General features: G+C 39.9%; 1 protein-coding gene across 1 annotated transcript in view; it reads left to right on the top strand.

Moving 5' to 3' along the window:
• Positions 1-15,232, top strand: part of LOC115097484 (translocating chain-associated membrane protein 1-like) — a 233,511-nt gene that overhangs the window by 204,635 nt on the left and 13,644 nt on the right. The window contains exons 6-8 of the mRNA XM_029613374.1: positions 5,886-5,970; positions 14,841-14,911; positions 14,996-15,100. Coding sequence (XP_029469234.1) covers positions 5,886-5,970; positions 14,841-14,911; positions 14,996-15,100 — 261 coding nt within the window. The remainder of the gene's footprint in view (positions 1-5,885; positions 5,971-14,840; positions 14,912-14,995; positions 15,101-15,232) is intronic.

The raw sequence follows: 15,232 nt of genomic DNA, 5'->3' as shown, positions 1-15,232 counted from the left end.
TACTGGATTACATGGATTGTGTTTGAGGGCTTTTTTGTGTGTGTCTGTGTAACAGAGAGAAAGTGATTATGGGAATGAGAAGCCTCTGCATGTGAAGAGAGTGAGCATGGGAGTGAGAAACCTGGGTGTGTGCGAGACAGCATGGGAGTGAGAAGCCTGTATATCTGAAAGAGAAATGGGAGTGGGAAGCCTCTGTGTGTGTGCATGACAGAGATCAGGTGACTGGTGTGTGTTTGTGTGTGTGTGAGAGAGAAAGAAAGTGATTATGGGAATGAGAAGCCTGTGCATGTGGAGAGAACAAACATGGGAGTGAGAGACTGGTGTGTGTGTGTGTGTGAGACAGAGAAAGTGATTATGAGAGTGAGAAGCCCATATATGTAAGTAGAACACGGGAGTGGGAAAGCCTGTGTGTGTGTATGGCATGAGAGAAACTGTTCAGGAAGGTGACTGGTGTGTGTGTGTGTGTGTGTGCAAAGACTGTTTGGGAGATGATTGATGTGTGAGACACAGAAACTGGGCATGGGGGCATGACTGGTATATGGGGTGTGTGTGTGAGAGACATGGGCCCTAAGGAAGAGGACCATGAGTAAAGAGCTTAGCCTCTACTGCTGCTTCTGGTGTGTGCCTCGGCCTGCATGGAAGAGGAGTAGGAGAGCTGCTGGAGGGGGTAAGTAAAGGTGGTTTTTTAAGTTTATTTTTCTTGATTGACTGCTATTTAAATTATTTAATATTATGTGATGTCTGCTTTTTTGAAATATTTTATTGGTGTTTGGAGAATTTGTAATAGTTTTTATGAGTTTTTAATTGTTGGATGTTATTCTGTTCATAGCTGTTTTGTTACATTTATTCTGCTTATTAGTATAGTTTTACAATTATTTCTGTGTGGCGATCTATAGCTGCTTGATAGTTCTGTTTTCCTAATAAGAGGTGTATTGGTTTTTAGGACCTGATTTAATATTTGTAGTGTTGCCTTTTCATAGATAGGGTTGCTCCTGTTTGAGTGTATTCCATAATACAGGTGTAACTGTGTGCAGATTAGTTTATGTGCATTACTACAGATCCTGGGAGTATGTTAGGTCGGTTCTGTGTCTGTTACTGAGATGAGATATTTTACTAGCATGTAAGCGTTTGTATCAGTCTTCTCTTGAGAAAACACAACAAATGACATGCATTGGTGGTAAACTGCTGTCTTTTCATAAGTAGGGCTATTGAGCCTGGAAGTAGGAGTTTGAGTTGCTGTTACTGAGATGACACCAGAACCAGAATATCTTTTTTTGTAGGGTGAGTTGTATGGGGAATGTCATAATTGTATGGGGAATGTCATAGACCTAGCTCAATCCAAAGCCGAAGAATTAGCTACTTTCTTCCAAGATAAAATATCTAACCTACTAAAGCGATTGACCCCTAATAACAATCCTATCACCGCTGACCTACAGATACTAAACAAAGGAACCTCCTTGGAATCTTTCGAACCCATCACAGCCTCTGACATCCTTCTGTTACTTAAGAAAATGAAACCCTCCTCCCACCCCTTCGATCACTTACCTACAAAGCTCCTCCTTCTTATACCGGAAACAATCTCCAAAACCCTGGCAGATATCATAAACTGCTCATTATCCCAGGGAATTTTCCCAGAAGAACTTAAACTAGCTTCTCTAAAACCACTCTTAAAGAAACCCAATCTTGACCATAAAGACCCCAACAACTTTCGCCCAATTTCAAACCTTCCTTTTATTGCCAAGATAATGGAAAAGCTGGTCAATACTCAACTCTCCAACTACATTGAAGACCACAAAATACTTTACCCCTCTCAATATGGATTCCGTAAAGCATCAAGCACGGAAACTCTACTCATATCCCTGACTGACAACATCATCATGGGACTAGACAAAGGCCAATCCTTCTTACTCATCCTTCTAGACCTTTCGGCTGCGTTTGATACTGTCAACCATTCGACCCTCCTCAACCAACTGTCGAACATAGGAATATCAGGAACTGCCCTATCATGGTTCAACTCATTCCTCAGCAACAGAGGATATAAGGTAAAGATCCACAACAAGGAATCTTCCCGACATTCCTCATCTTTAGGAGTTCCTCAGGGCTCCTCCCTCTCACCCACACTCTTTAATATTTACCTCCTTCCGCTCTGTCAACTACTAACCCGCCTGAAACTAATCCACTTCCTATACGCGGACGACGTGCAGATCCTGATCCCTATCAATGAAACCATTGCCAAAACTCTTGAATTCTGGGAACTCTGTCTAAAAGAAATCAATCTCCTCTTATCGAATTTAAACTTGATATTAAATTCGGCTAAGACGGAACTTCTGATCATCTCACCTGACAATAGTAACCCACTTCTGAGTCTTCCAACCAACCCACCTACCACCCAAACAAGGGACTTAGGAATAATTATCGACAACCATCTCAACTTAAAATCGTTCATCAAACAAACTACTAAAGATGGATTCTACAAACTCCAAGTACTTAAAAGAATCAAACCGCTCCTGCACGTTAGAGACTTCAGAACGGTACTTCAAGCAGTTATCTTTTCTAAGATAGACTACTGCAACTCTATCTTACTTGGTCTTCCTTCTGCTTCCATCAAACCCCTTCAGATGCTCCAGAACACAGCTGCGAGAATTCTGACCAACACCAGGAGAAGAGATCACATCTCACCCATTCTCAAGAACCTGCACTGGTTGCCTATACACTTCAGAATCATCCACAAATCCATCACTATTATCCACAAGGCCATACATCACCAAACAACGCTCGATTTACAAATTCCTCTCAGACAACACACTTCCACCAGGCCCATCAGAGAAGCCTACAAAGGATCACTCCATGTCCCCCAAACCAAAACCACTCACTACCTAACTTTCAGAGACCGAGCCTTTTCCACAGCCGGCCCTTCATTATGGAACTCTATCCCTCCGGAGCTGAGACAAGAACCATGCCTACCGTCTTTTAGAAAAAGGCTTAAGACTTGGCTATTTAAACAAGCCTTCCCAGACCCGATCTAATTGATAGTAATTTTACAAGAGACAGCAAACTATACAACAGATTTCATATCATAATGTAAATAATGTAAATATTTTAATCTCTTCCGTTCGTCTCTCTTATTCTAATTTCTCTTCCCAGTTTTAAGACCCTGTTGTAATGTAACTTTTGTTCTCCTTGCACTTGTTTTTCGTTTCTTGTTCTCACCCCTTGTTTTATGTAAACCGGCATGATGTGGTTTCTAATCATGAATGCCGGTATAGAAAAACGCTAAATAAATAAATAAATAATTCTGCTTTACATCCATTATTGTGGGTCAGGGGGGTTCCCATGGATGCAAACTGTATTTTTACATCTAGCCCCATTTCGATCATGGGTCAGTGTGTCATGCATGTGAGAACCATCTGTCAGGTGTGTCCCGACAGAAAAAAGGTTGAGAACCACTGGTTTAGGAAACCATCAAGAGATGTAACTACACCTTTAAATGGAAATGCTACTAATCCTGGCATGACCTCTTCAATTGTGGTCATAGACTTTTATTACCCTATCTGTTCAGCCTAGCCCAATCTGGTCTTGCGGCGGCATTAATTCAAGTGCATCGCAGCACTATCGCCGCCCACCATACATAGGCCAATGACAAACCAATCTTTGCATCCTCTCATATCCAGATTCATGAAGGGTTTGCTTCATATGCAGCCCCCTGTGAAGAAGCCACTAATTCCTCGTGACAATTTAGTGCTAATGACTCTCACTCAACTTCCCTTTGAACTACTGGCCTTAGCTCCTCTGAAATACATGACCTGGAAGGTTCCATTCTTAATGGCTGTTAAAACCCTAGTTCACTACTCGCCTTGCAGATTTTTCATTATAAGGTAGTACTAAGAACTCACCTGAAGTTCCTGCCAAAAGTGGCTTCTGCTTTACATTTAAACCAGTCCATGATACTTGCTACGTTTTATCAAAAACCTCATGCACATGAGGGAGAAAAGATGCTTCACACATTAGACTATAAGTGTGTTGGCATATTATGTATAAACACAGTATTCAACCTCACAGAAAAGAGTCCCAGCTCTTCATCTCATACAATTCCAACCAGCTGGGAATGAGCATAATGAAAAGAACTCTTTCCAGTTGGATTACAATCTGCATTCAAGGCTCACTAGGTTTGAGCAACTGCCTCTTCCATTGCACACCTCAGAGATGTTCCAAATGAGGACATCTGTAAGGCTGCCACCTGATCATCAGTGCATACCTTTGCCTCACATTTACTGTCTGGACTCTATAGCCTCAACAGACAGTGCAGCAGGGAAAGCAGTACTGCACCATCTCATTCACAAATAGTCTGCTATCCATGCTGGAATCAGGGTTACTTATAACAGTTCTGCTGCAACCCTCACTTTGGGATTCCTCACAGTTCATTTTTAATTCAGCCCTGCTTATCGATGGGAAAAGAGCAAATTTGCTTACCATAAATGGTGTTTTCCATAGGAGGTAGGATGAATTAGACATGAGCTTCCTGCCCTCCTCACTGGACAGCAGACTATAGTAATCAGCTTGGATACAGATTGAGGAGATTCTAGAAGCAGCGATCGCATGGGAACTCCTGCTCTTACTCAGAAGAGTTCAAAGCTCTACTAGCTTGGAGAGACAGGTTATGTCCAGTGCCTTCTGGTGATGTCTCCCACAGATCATGTCTAATTTATCCTGCTATCTACAGAAAACTCCGTTTACAGAAAAATGTTCTCTTTTTTGTATTGTAGAAGTAGTTGTTAATTTTTAACCCAGTTAGCTAATCTTGTTAGCCATAGTTCCAAAAGGACAAAGATGGAGTACCTGAATGTGCAAGAGAATGCACCTTTGCTTTTTTTGAATTATGTAATGCTATGCAAACTTTAGTATCATATCTGCTTAAAGAATACAGGTAAAAAGAAACAATGTATTTTAAACTGGATAATTTGAGAAGGAAAAAGGCACATTTTTCTTTATGCTCCTGGGTAATATTTTTTGTACTAGTATGGATAAGTACAAATGATAAAGACAGTAAATGATTTTACACTTGAATACTTGACTATAGTTAGAAAAGTTACTACCAATAGAAATGGTAAAATGATTTTAAAAAAATGGTCAAAGAACCTCCTTATTAAAGCTGCTTATGAATAATGATGGGAAATGGGTATTTTGTGTTGATTGTTATTTCTTCAAGTAGAAATACCTATTGTACCTGAATGTAACCTTTTGAAGTACCAAAAGGCAGAGTATAAATTAAAATAAAATACAGTAGTCTTAATTGGATGATATACCCCACAGCATTTTGATCATGTTTCTTAGCTGATTTTCTTTAGTTATAAAGCAATCTTACATTGTAGAAAGGTAGTCTAAATTTTAGTAGTTGCAATGTAGCACCATGGATTTTTCTGACAGCATCATTGGAACAACATAAAATTTGTTCAAAGAAACCAACAATGCAATTTGATAAAGATGATACCTTAAATAAGACTAATGAATATTTATTTTTAGCACTGCTATGTTCTCTTCCTTGGGCAATGTCAAATAGTTTGGTACATACTTACAGCAGTCTTCAACATAGCCACCTCCAGAGCTGGGTGTAGTGAAATGTGAGTGCATGGGATTACGTTTTTCATCATGGAACTTTGCAATCAAGGGATGCAGTGCATCCCTTAATTGCAAAGTTAATTGCCAAAGTGCACAATGTTAATTGCCAAATGTTAATTGCCAAAAAAGTTAATTGCCAAAGTGCACAATGAGCTAGCTTTGGCTAGCAGTAATAGGCTGAATCATAATATTTTAGTTTTATTTATGCTTAGGAGAAAGTCATTTTGGTTTGAGGCATCCTTTGCTTTCTAATTTTAATTATTGTTTAGTTTTCAGGTAAAATTTTTCTACATCTGCCAAATAGCCTACTGGCTCCATGCGTTACCAGAATTATACTTTCAAAAGGTTCGGAAGGTACGATGAGATTTTTTTTTTTTATCTAAATACTGATTTCAGAATGTCTAATTTAGTAAACATTATTAAAGAACTACAGATAATTAATATTACTGTCCCAGAGTTGGCTTTGTACAAATAGTATGCTTGCATACTTTTCGTTGCTTAGTTAAGTGTGTTTCTTATGTTTCATGGCATTTGGAAGCACTAGATGGTTTTAAAATGGTAGCAAATGAGAAGATCAAATAGTCTAAAAATAGGTTGGTTGTATTTTTTTTCCAATAAAACTTATTTACCTGCTAATTGCTTTAGCATGCAGCTAATAATTAAAATGCAAGGAAATGCAATTTTAGTTTGAATGTTTAAGTACTAGTGATTGGGAAAGAGTATTTCTTGGTAATGAATGCTGGGATGGAGGAATTGAGGGCCCCAGGTACAGTATGTCTCTTGGTATTGAATCTGATATGGTGGTGATGAACCTAGTTCCCCCAACCCAGAAATCAGTTAGTACTATATTTTGCTAAGTCTCTGCCAGATTGGCCTATATAAAGTACAACATCTGCTGGATCTGCAAATTAATGCTACTTTTAGGAACAGTTCCCCTAATGCTTCCTCCTTCGGATCCTTTCTGCTTCTGCTTGTCTTTCAGTCTTTGCATTGGTCTACTGGCATGCAGAAATAGAGCTCTGTTGTATGAGAATTCTACAAACAGGCGTGCAGATTGCTCCCACAGTGGCCTGTTTAAAAGCTGCAGTAATTGCTCAACAAATTTGCCTAACAGCAGGAATACCTTTAGAACTTAACAGGGCTCCCAGGACTGTGCCCTTCACATCCGGGACTGACCACAGCCACTCTGATCCTTGAGTTGTATGCAATTGCAGAACTATTTAGGAATGCTGGAGGGCTGTCGACTGAGGCTAGTTAGGTCATCATAAGGCTCCTCTGAGGGAAAGGACCTTATGGGAGAAGGAAGATGCATATATATAGTGACAGGATGTCCTGTAATTGCCACAGGGGTAAGTAACAGCTTACATTTAATTTGTTAAAAGCTCTTTGCTCCCACAAAGCGGTTGCAAGCATAACATAGACAGGTAGGCAACAGTGGATTGGTGCACAGGAGGAAATCTGAAAGCCATATTTAACCCACTGTAGTAGGACATACTTAAAGTAAGTTTTTATATGGTACAGACTCGCAAAGATGTAGCAGAAGAGGAATTTCTCTTGCCTGTTAGTAACATACCCAGGTAAAGGTAAATATGTGAGAGGGTATAGGTATGATGTATGTTTATGTTCATTTTATAGCTTGCCTGGCTTTTTTTTTTTCTCTTGGCATTTTTATGGGAAAATGCCAAGAGAAATGGAATGCACTCGGGAAATGGAAAAGCACTCGGATTGTGGGAGCAACATGGAAATTATTCCTAAGAAACATGATGGCAGATAGTCAATCAAAAATATATAAATGCCTGCACAACCAATGTCTATTCAATATCTAACCAAATTAATTCAACAATCAAAAGCTGGACCAACATATTACTATAAAAACGATAAGGGACTTGTATAAAGTGACCATCATATAGCACCACAGGCTGCTTCTGGCTTTTGAATAAGCCCTAGCGCTATTCAGGGCTTATGGCTTTTTTTTTTTTTTAATAAGCCCTGAATAGCGCTAGGGCTTATTAAAAAAAAAAAAAAAAAAAAAAAGCCATAAGCAGCCTATGGTGCTGTATGATGGTCACTTTATACAAGATAAGTCCCTTATTGTTTTTATAGCAAGATTTCAATATTGTGGCTATTTGATATTTTCATGCTATATCTGGGTTTTTTCATTAATTAGTTGGACCAACATATTAAGCATTCCTGGTTGCAGACCTTCATTGCTTTTCATATAATTATAGGTCCAGTTTTCATTTTTTTTATTTCTTTGCAAATAAAATAATTGACCCAACTTACCTTTTGGGTTGACTGGTTCTGTTATAATCCCAAAAGATCTACACAAAATCTTGGGCATAAAAAACAACCGAGAACTTCTGGGGATAGGAATCGAACTGAGCAAAATGGCTGCTCTTTAACGCTGACAAAAAGGATGGTATGTGCTATAAGCTAGTATTCAGTTCTTATATTTCTCTTTTCTTTTTATAGTGTATTATGGTAATCCCCTGAGGCAAATAAAGATCGTACAGTGCATATAATCCATCCATCCACACCAGCTATTCAACCCTACTATCCCTATCACTCCCTCAGAGATTCTCTGTGTTTATCCCTGGCTCTCCTGAACCTAGACACTATCCCTGTTTCCTTCACCTCCATGGAGAGGATGCTCCATGCATTCACCACCCTAGATGACAATCTGTAATAGCTATGTAGCAAGAGCCTTGTTGTGATGGTTACAGCAGTTCTTGGAAGGAGAGGAGCTGGCTAAGTTAGAATCTGCAACTGTTTATTTAGCTGATGGTCTATATAATCTGATAAGAGCATTTGCAAGAGGTTTAGCTTTTTCGATAGGAGCGAGAATGCAATTATGGCTTCACCACTGGGCAGTGGATCTTTGGTCAAAGATACGTTTGTGTAGATTGCCTTTCAAAGGTTGATATTTGTTTGATAAAGAGCTTGAGAAGCTGGTAAAGCATTTAGGTGAGTCTAGACCACAAAGATTACCTGAAGATAGATTCAAGTTTAGCTATCGTCCATTCAGGGGACATAGTCAATTTAGAGAGGCTAGGAAGTATCTTCCAGGTAGGTAGTTTGTATCCCAATCTGTAAGAGGTAAAGGAAAGATGCAGTCCTCTCAGGGGGCAAGAAGGCCATGAATAGATACAACAAAAGCTTCAGCTGCCTCCCCCACTGCCCAATGAAACTTTACAGAGCCGCTCTTTGATAATGCCGATAGGGGGAAGGCTTCAAGAATTTTTCAGAGAGTCGATCCACAATACTTAAGACTGGTGAGTCTTGGGCATTATAAGAAACTGTTTCAGAGCAGGCCAGACGTGTAAAAAGTTGTTTTGTTATTTCTCCTGCAATGTCGCTTACAAAAATATTGAAAAGGACCTATCCCTATGGCACACTGCTAGTAATACTCCTCTCCTCAGAGTAAACTCCATTTACCACCACCCTTTGTCGCCTCTCATTTAACCAAGCTCCAACCAAATTAGTCACTCTAGGGCCCACTGCAAAGCGTGCTCAATTTATAAGTTGCTCATGCAGAATTGTCAAAGGCCCACCAAAATCCAAGCATACTACATCTAGCTCTCTCCCAAATCCAATTCTCTGGTTATCCATTCAAAGAAACTAATTAGATTCATCTGACAAGACCCAGCCCCGCAAAACCATGCTTTCTCAGATCCCACAATCCAGTAGATTCCAGAAACTGCACCATCCTCTGTTTTAACAGTGATTTGATTTCATGAAGAAATTGTGCGCTGGTTTTTAGCACACGTTTTTAATGCCCAGATAAATTTTTTTTAAACTCCCGATGCAGTAAGCTAATCAAATGCACTGAGAGTTTAAAAATAAAGCACATTTAAAAGTAAAACGTGCATTTGGCATTGGTCAAACACATTTTAACTCGGGAAGGAGGGAGGCATTCCTGACAGGCCATAAGTGATGGTAACCACCGTCTCTTAGCCAGATAAATACTGACTTATCTGGCAGCTGTAACCTACTGTCAGATAGGATAAGTCTACTTCTGCAGGTAAGTGGTGTTAGCCAGTACTTAGCTAGATAAGTCAGTACTTACCCATACACTTTTTTAAAACTTTTTTTTTTTTTAAACATTTTCCCTTTTTTAGTTTTAAGTGCCAGCACAGTACATTGGAAACTTAACTCCAGCTCTGACCTGGAGTAAAGTTTCCAGCACTAAAAAAAGGCACTCTGGGTGGATGGAGTCTTTTCATCGAGGAGTACTGCTTAATGCCATCATTTGTATGGAATTTCCATGTGAGAGTGTTAAGCAGTACCCTCGTTTAGAAAGGCACATTTTCTGCATGCAAAAGTTCCTGCATCAGCAGGAAGTTTTGCACACAGAAAATACACATTGAAGTGCAGGCAGAAAGGTACATTCGGCTGAACGCACCTTTCTTTATTGGCCTATTAATGCACTCCCACAGATCAAACCAGCCGACCTGTAGTTCTTAATCTCTTCCCTGTCTCCACTTCTTTTGGTCTGCTGAGCCATAAGAACAGAAGATATGCCATGCTGAATCAGACCAGAGGTCCATAAAGCTCACTATCTGTCTCCAATAGTGGCCAATTCACAAGTACCTGGCAGATTCCAAAGAGATGAGCCAATAGGTGATGCTGTACTCTATATAGTATAGACTGGCTAGAGACTAACAATTAGCTAGCCAGAGAAGCTCCTCTTATAAGAGAATTATTTTTAAAAACTATTACTCAGCAGGGTGGCTTGGTCTCTTATTAGAGATGGATAACAGGCATTTTTGGACCATTAATATCCTATTTTTAGGCAGCGCTAAGCTAGATTACAAGATTCTGTCCCCTTGTTAGGACTCGGCTAGATCTGTTTAAATCTGGCACTCGAGCTTCACAGATGGGCATGTTTGCCATGAATGAGATTTTTATTTATTTGGTCAAGGAAATGGATTAATTTGAATATTTTGGTTCTTGGTCCAAGTCACTGTCCTGGTGGCTGAGCCAATCAAGCCTAACAAAAGGAATTCCCTTCCAGGTTCCTGCATTACAAATTGTCCTAACTAGGGATGCATCCAGCCTTGGATTGGGAACTCATGTTCAGCAGTTAAACACCCAAAGCTTTTGGTCTGCTTAGGAGAAACTTCATCACATAAATTTCATGAAGCTAAGGGCAATTCTGAATGTTCTAAATGCTTTCAAAGATTGTTTAGCCAACAGTCATCCTAGTTCTAACAGATAGCCAAGTAGTTAATGTTCTACCTCAGCAAGCAGGGAGGATCAAGATTGTACCTTCTGTGTTCGGAAGTAGAAGGATGTGGCACTGGGCCATCTCGCAAGGGATGATTCTTGGAGCCACATTCCTGGCAGGTAAGGAGAATGTCTTAGCAGACAAATTAAACAGGTACTTGTAACCTCACAAGTGGTTCTTTGACAGGGGAGTATCAAACCTCTAGTTGCAGAATATCTCTGAGTTTGGATCTGTTTACATCTTCTCTGAGCAAGAAAGTCCTTCAGTATTGGTCAAGAAAAGAGGGTCAAAAGGCAAGCTAGCCTTGGGTACCTTCCCCTTAATTGGCAGCAGGGTCTTCCTTTAGTGATGAACTCACCTCGGACTCAGAAAGGACAGGGGAATGTTTCCAAAGCTTTATATTGAATGAGACAAGTTTGGTTCCCACTTCAGGACTTGTCCAACAGGATCCAGTTTGGCTGGGGAATTATCCCACACATACAAAATCAGGGACCATTACTCCATTCCAACATTAGGTCCCTAACTTTTACAGCTTGGATGCTGAGAGGGAAATACTTGTTTTCCTGAATCTGCCAAACAATAGGACTTGAGATCTTGCTTCTGGAAGAGACTCTACTAGGTCATAGTGTTTTATGTAGATGAGTTTGCCTTTTGATAGAGAGAGAGGCCCTAGATCCTTTCTCCTGCTTCATATAATAACTGCTTGAATACCTTTTACATCTTTGGTTTCAAGACGTTCTCTCAAGATTCACCTCAGTGCAGTAGGTGCTGAACACCATCAGGTAGAAGGTAAATCCATCTCTATATAGAATTTATCAGATTCATGCAAGGTTTGCTTTTATTAGTCTTCCCTAAAACCTCCAAGTGTGCCTTGGAACCTCCATGTGGTGCTTTTCCAGCTTATGGAAGTTCCCTTTGAGCCATTAGGCCTCTGTGAGCTGAAGTACCTGACCTAGTAAGGCATATTTTTTATGGCAGTCACTTCGGCAAACAGTGTCATGAACTCCAAGGCCTAGTGACTTACCTACTTTATACAATTTTTTTTCCTAATTGTGGTTTTGTGCATGCATCCTAAGTTCATTCCTAAGGTAGTGTCACTTGTCCTTTCAGAGCTTTAGACTTCTGTCTAGAGCAACTTGAAGCACTTAGAAATTGAACACAGTTTTTTTTTTTTTTTTTTACCCTAATAGACCTGAAAATGCCATAGATAAACCCTCTAATTGGATAGCAGATTTGCATCTCTGTTACACCTGGGCAGGTTTGACTGTTGCAGTCTGTGTCCAGGCTCATAGTGCTATCATGGCATTATCGGTGGCCCATCAAAGATCAGCTTCTATGGAAGAGATCTGCAGAGCTGAGAAATAAAGTTCAATCCACAAATTCAAATGGATAGGATAGGTATTCCAACATAACAGTAGGTTTGGTTAGGGCCACTGATCTCTTGCAAAATTGGGCCCTTGCCATGGAATTGGCCAATCCTGGCCAAATTCCCATGGGAGACCTGGGGACCCTATCAAAACAAAATCATTGTTGCAGTGGACAGCGCATTTTCCCCCTCCTGCTTATCTCGGAAGAGTAACATTAATGACAGTGGATGGTGCAATCTACCCGTCCCATTCCTGTGATCTTCAGTTCACTGTGGTCCCCACCAGTATCCCCTTACTCACCAGCTCCTATGATTGTGAAACAGGATGAGAGAGAAGGCAGCCTCACAGCAACTCCAATGCATCCTCCCTCCTCCCCTGCTGGGGCCTGAATGGTGCACTTTGAACCACATGGTTCAAAGCATGATGGTTGGGCCCCAGCAGGGGAGGAGGGAAGAGATTCCTACCGTTCATGATATCTCCCTATTGTAGATTTTAGTATCATCTGCAAAAAGAGAAACCTTTCCCAGTAGCCTTTCTGCTATGGAAAATGTTGAACAGAACCAGTCCAAGGACAGGTCCCTGCAGCACATCACTGGAAACCCCCCCTTTCCATGTAGTAAAGTCAATTTAACACTATCCTTGAGTGTTGCCTCCTACTCGACCAGTTTCTAACCCAGTCAGTCACTTTAAGACCCATACCTAGGATGCTTAGTGTGTTTATAAGTTGCAAAATGCACAACTGTGTCAAATGCTGTGCTGAAATCCAAGTACATTACTTCTAGCATTTTTCTCTGATCTCTCTAGTTACCCAGTCAATGAAATCGTTTAAATTAGTCTGACAAGACCTACCTTAAAAGCATGCTGCTTTGGTTCTTGTAAATCATTGGATTCCATAAAGTGCACTATTTTTTTTAAGCAGCAATTCCATTAATTTACTCACCACCAAGTGCAGACTAACCTGTCTTTAGTTCTCAGACTTCCCTTCTACTTTTGTTAATTATCATTGGTGAAAATATTGCATATGGAATACCATAAGTAGTTCTACACTACCAGACTGAGATTTTGGTATTTTTGACGGGATACATCTGTAAAACAGGGGGATTTTGTTTGTGTTTCTATTTTTGATCAGTCTCCTAACATCTTAGTTGTGATAGATTAATGGTAAGGAATTATACTTGCTTTGCCTATGACATCAAAAAGCCATCCATTGATTGTTTTAAGCAGGTAGACCAAGAAAGAATTGTCATTAAATAGGCAATAGTATACTTGGATTTTCAGAAGGCGTTTGACAAAGTTCCTCATGAGAGGCTTCTAGGAAAAGTAAAAAGTCATGGGATAGGTGGCGATGTCCTTTCGTGGATTACAAACTGGCTAAAAGACAGGAAACAGAGAGTAGGATTAAATGGACAATTTTCTCAGTGGAAGGGAGTGGACAGTGGAGTGCCTCAGGGATCTGTATTGGGACCCTTACTTTTCAATATATTTATAAATGATCTGGAAAGAAATAAGACGAGTGAGATAATCAAATTTGCAGATGACACAAAATTATTCAGAGTAGTTAAATCACAAGCAGATTGTGATAAATTGCAGGAAGACCTTGTGAGACTGGAAAATTGGGCATCCAAATGGCAGATGCACTTATCCACATTAAATTTCAAGGTGATGCATATAGGGAAAAATAACCCATGCTATAATTACACAATGTTGAGTTCCATATTAGGTGCTACAACCCAAGAAAGAGATCTAGGTGTCATAGTGGATAACACATTGAAATTGTCGGTTCAGTGTGCTGCGGCAGTCAAAAAAGCAAACAGAATGTTGGGAATTATTAGAAAAGGAATGGTGAATAAAACGGAAAATGTCATAATGCCTCTGTATCGCTCCATGGTGAGACCGCACCTTGAATACTGTGTACAATTCTGGTCGCCGCATCTCAAAAAAGATATAATTGCGATGGAGAAGGTACAGAGAAGGGCTACCAAAATGATAAGGGGAATGGAACAACTCCCCTATGAGGAAAGACTAAAGTGGTTAGGACTTTTCAGCTTGGAGAAGAGACGACTGAGGGGGGATATGATAGAGGTGTTTAAAATCATGAGAGGTCTAGAACGGGTAGATGTGAATCGGTTATTTACTCTTTCGGATAGTAGAAAGACTAGGGGGCACTCCATGAAGTTAGCATGGGGCACATTTAAAACTAATTGGAGAAAGTTCTTTTTTACTCAACGCACAATTAAACTCTGGAATTTGTTGCCAGAGGATGTGGTTACTGCAGTTAGTATAGCGGTGTTTAAAAAAGGATTGGATAAGTTCTTGGAGGAGAAGTCCATTACCTGCTATTAAGTTCACTTAGAGAATAGCCACTGCCATTAGCAATGGTAACATGGAATAGACTTAATTTTTGGGTACTTGCCAGGTTCTTATGGCCTGGATTGGCCACTGTTGGAAACAGGATGCTGGGCTTGATGGACCCTTGGTCTGACCCAGTATGGCATTTTCTTATGTTCTACTTTAAGGTTTCAGATGTGCTAATTTTAAATTTAATCAATTTCTAGACACTCTATGCTTAATTTTTTGTTTGTACATCACTGTCTCCCTCACCCACCACCTTTTTTTTCTCTTTCTTTTAGGAAGATATTGCAAGACAGTTGTACTACATCTGCCTTTATATTGCCCACATAGTTGGTGCCTATGTACTAAAGTAAGTAATCTTACCATCCTTGATGTTTTATTGATTTGGGGGCAACTGCAGTTTTACTTATTTCTTTTTAAAATGTCTTTTCAGTCTTCACCGCTTGGGCCTGATTCTGTTAGTACCTCATTATTTAGTGGAACTCCTTTTCCATGCTTCTCGCCTTTTCTACTTCAGTGATGAAAACAAGCAGAAAGGGTAAGCAATTTGTGCTTCATTTTTTATTCGTCTTTTTATTTTATTTTTTTTAACAGAATAAGTTTGTGCAAGAGTGTTTGAAGTCCAAGTCTGAATAAAATTTGTGATCAAGACAGGTTGCTTTCTTTGACC

The sequence above is a fragment of the Rhinatrema bivittatum genome, chromosome 8, assembly GCF_901001135.1.
Source record: "Rhinatrema bivittatum chromosome 8, aRhiBiv1.1, whole genome shotgun sequence".
NCBI lineage: Eukaryota > Metazoa > Chordata > Amphibia > Gymnophiona > Rhinatrematidae > Rhinatrema > Rhinatrema bivittatum.
Note: the sequence above shows the minus strand (reverse complement) of the source record. Positions and strands in the feature narration are given on the sequence as shown.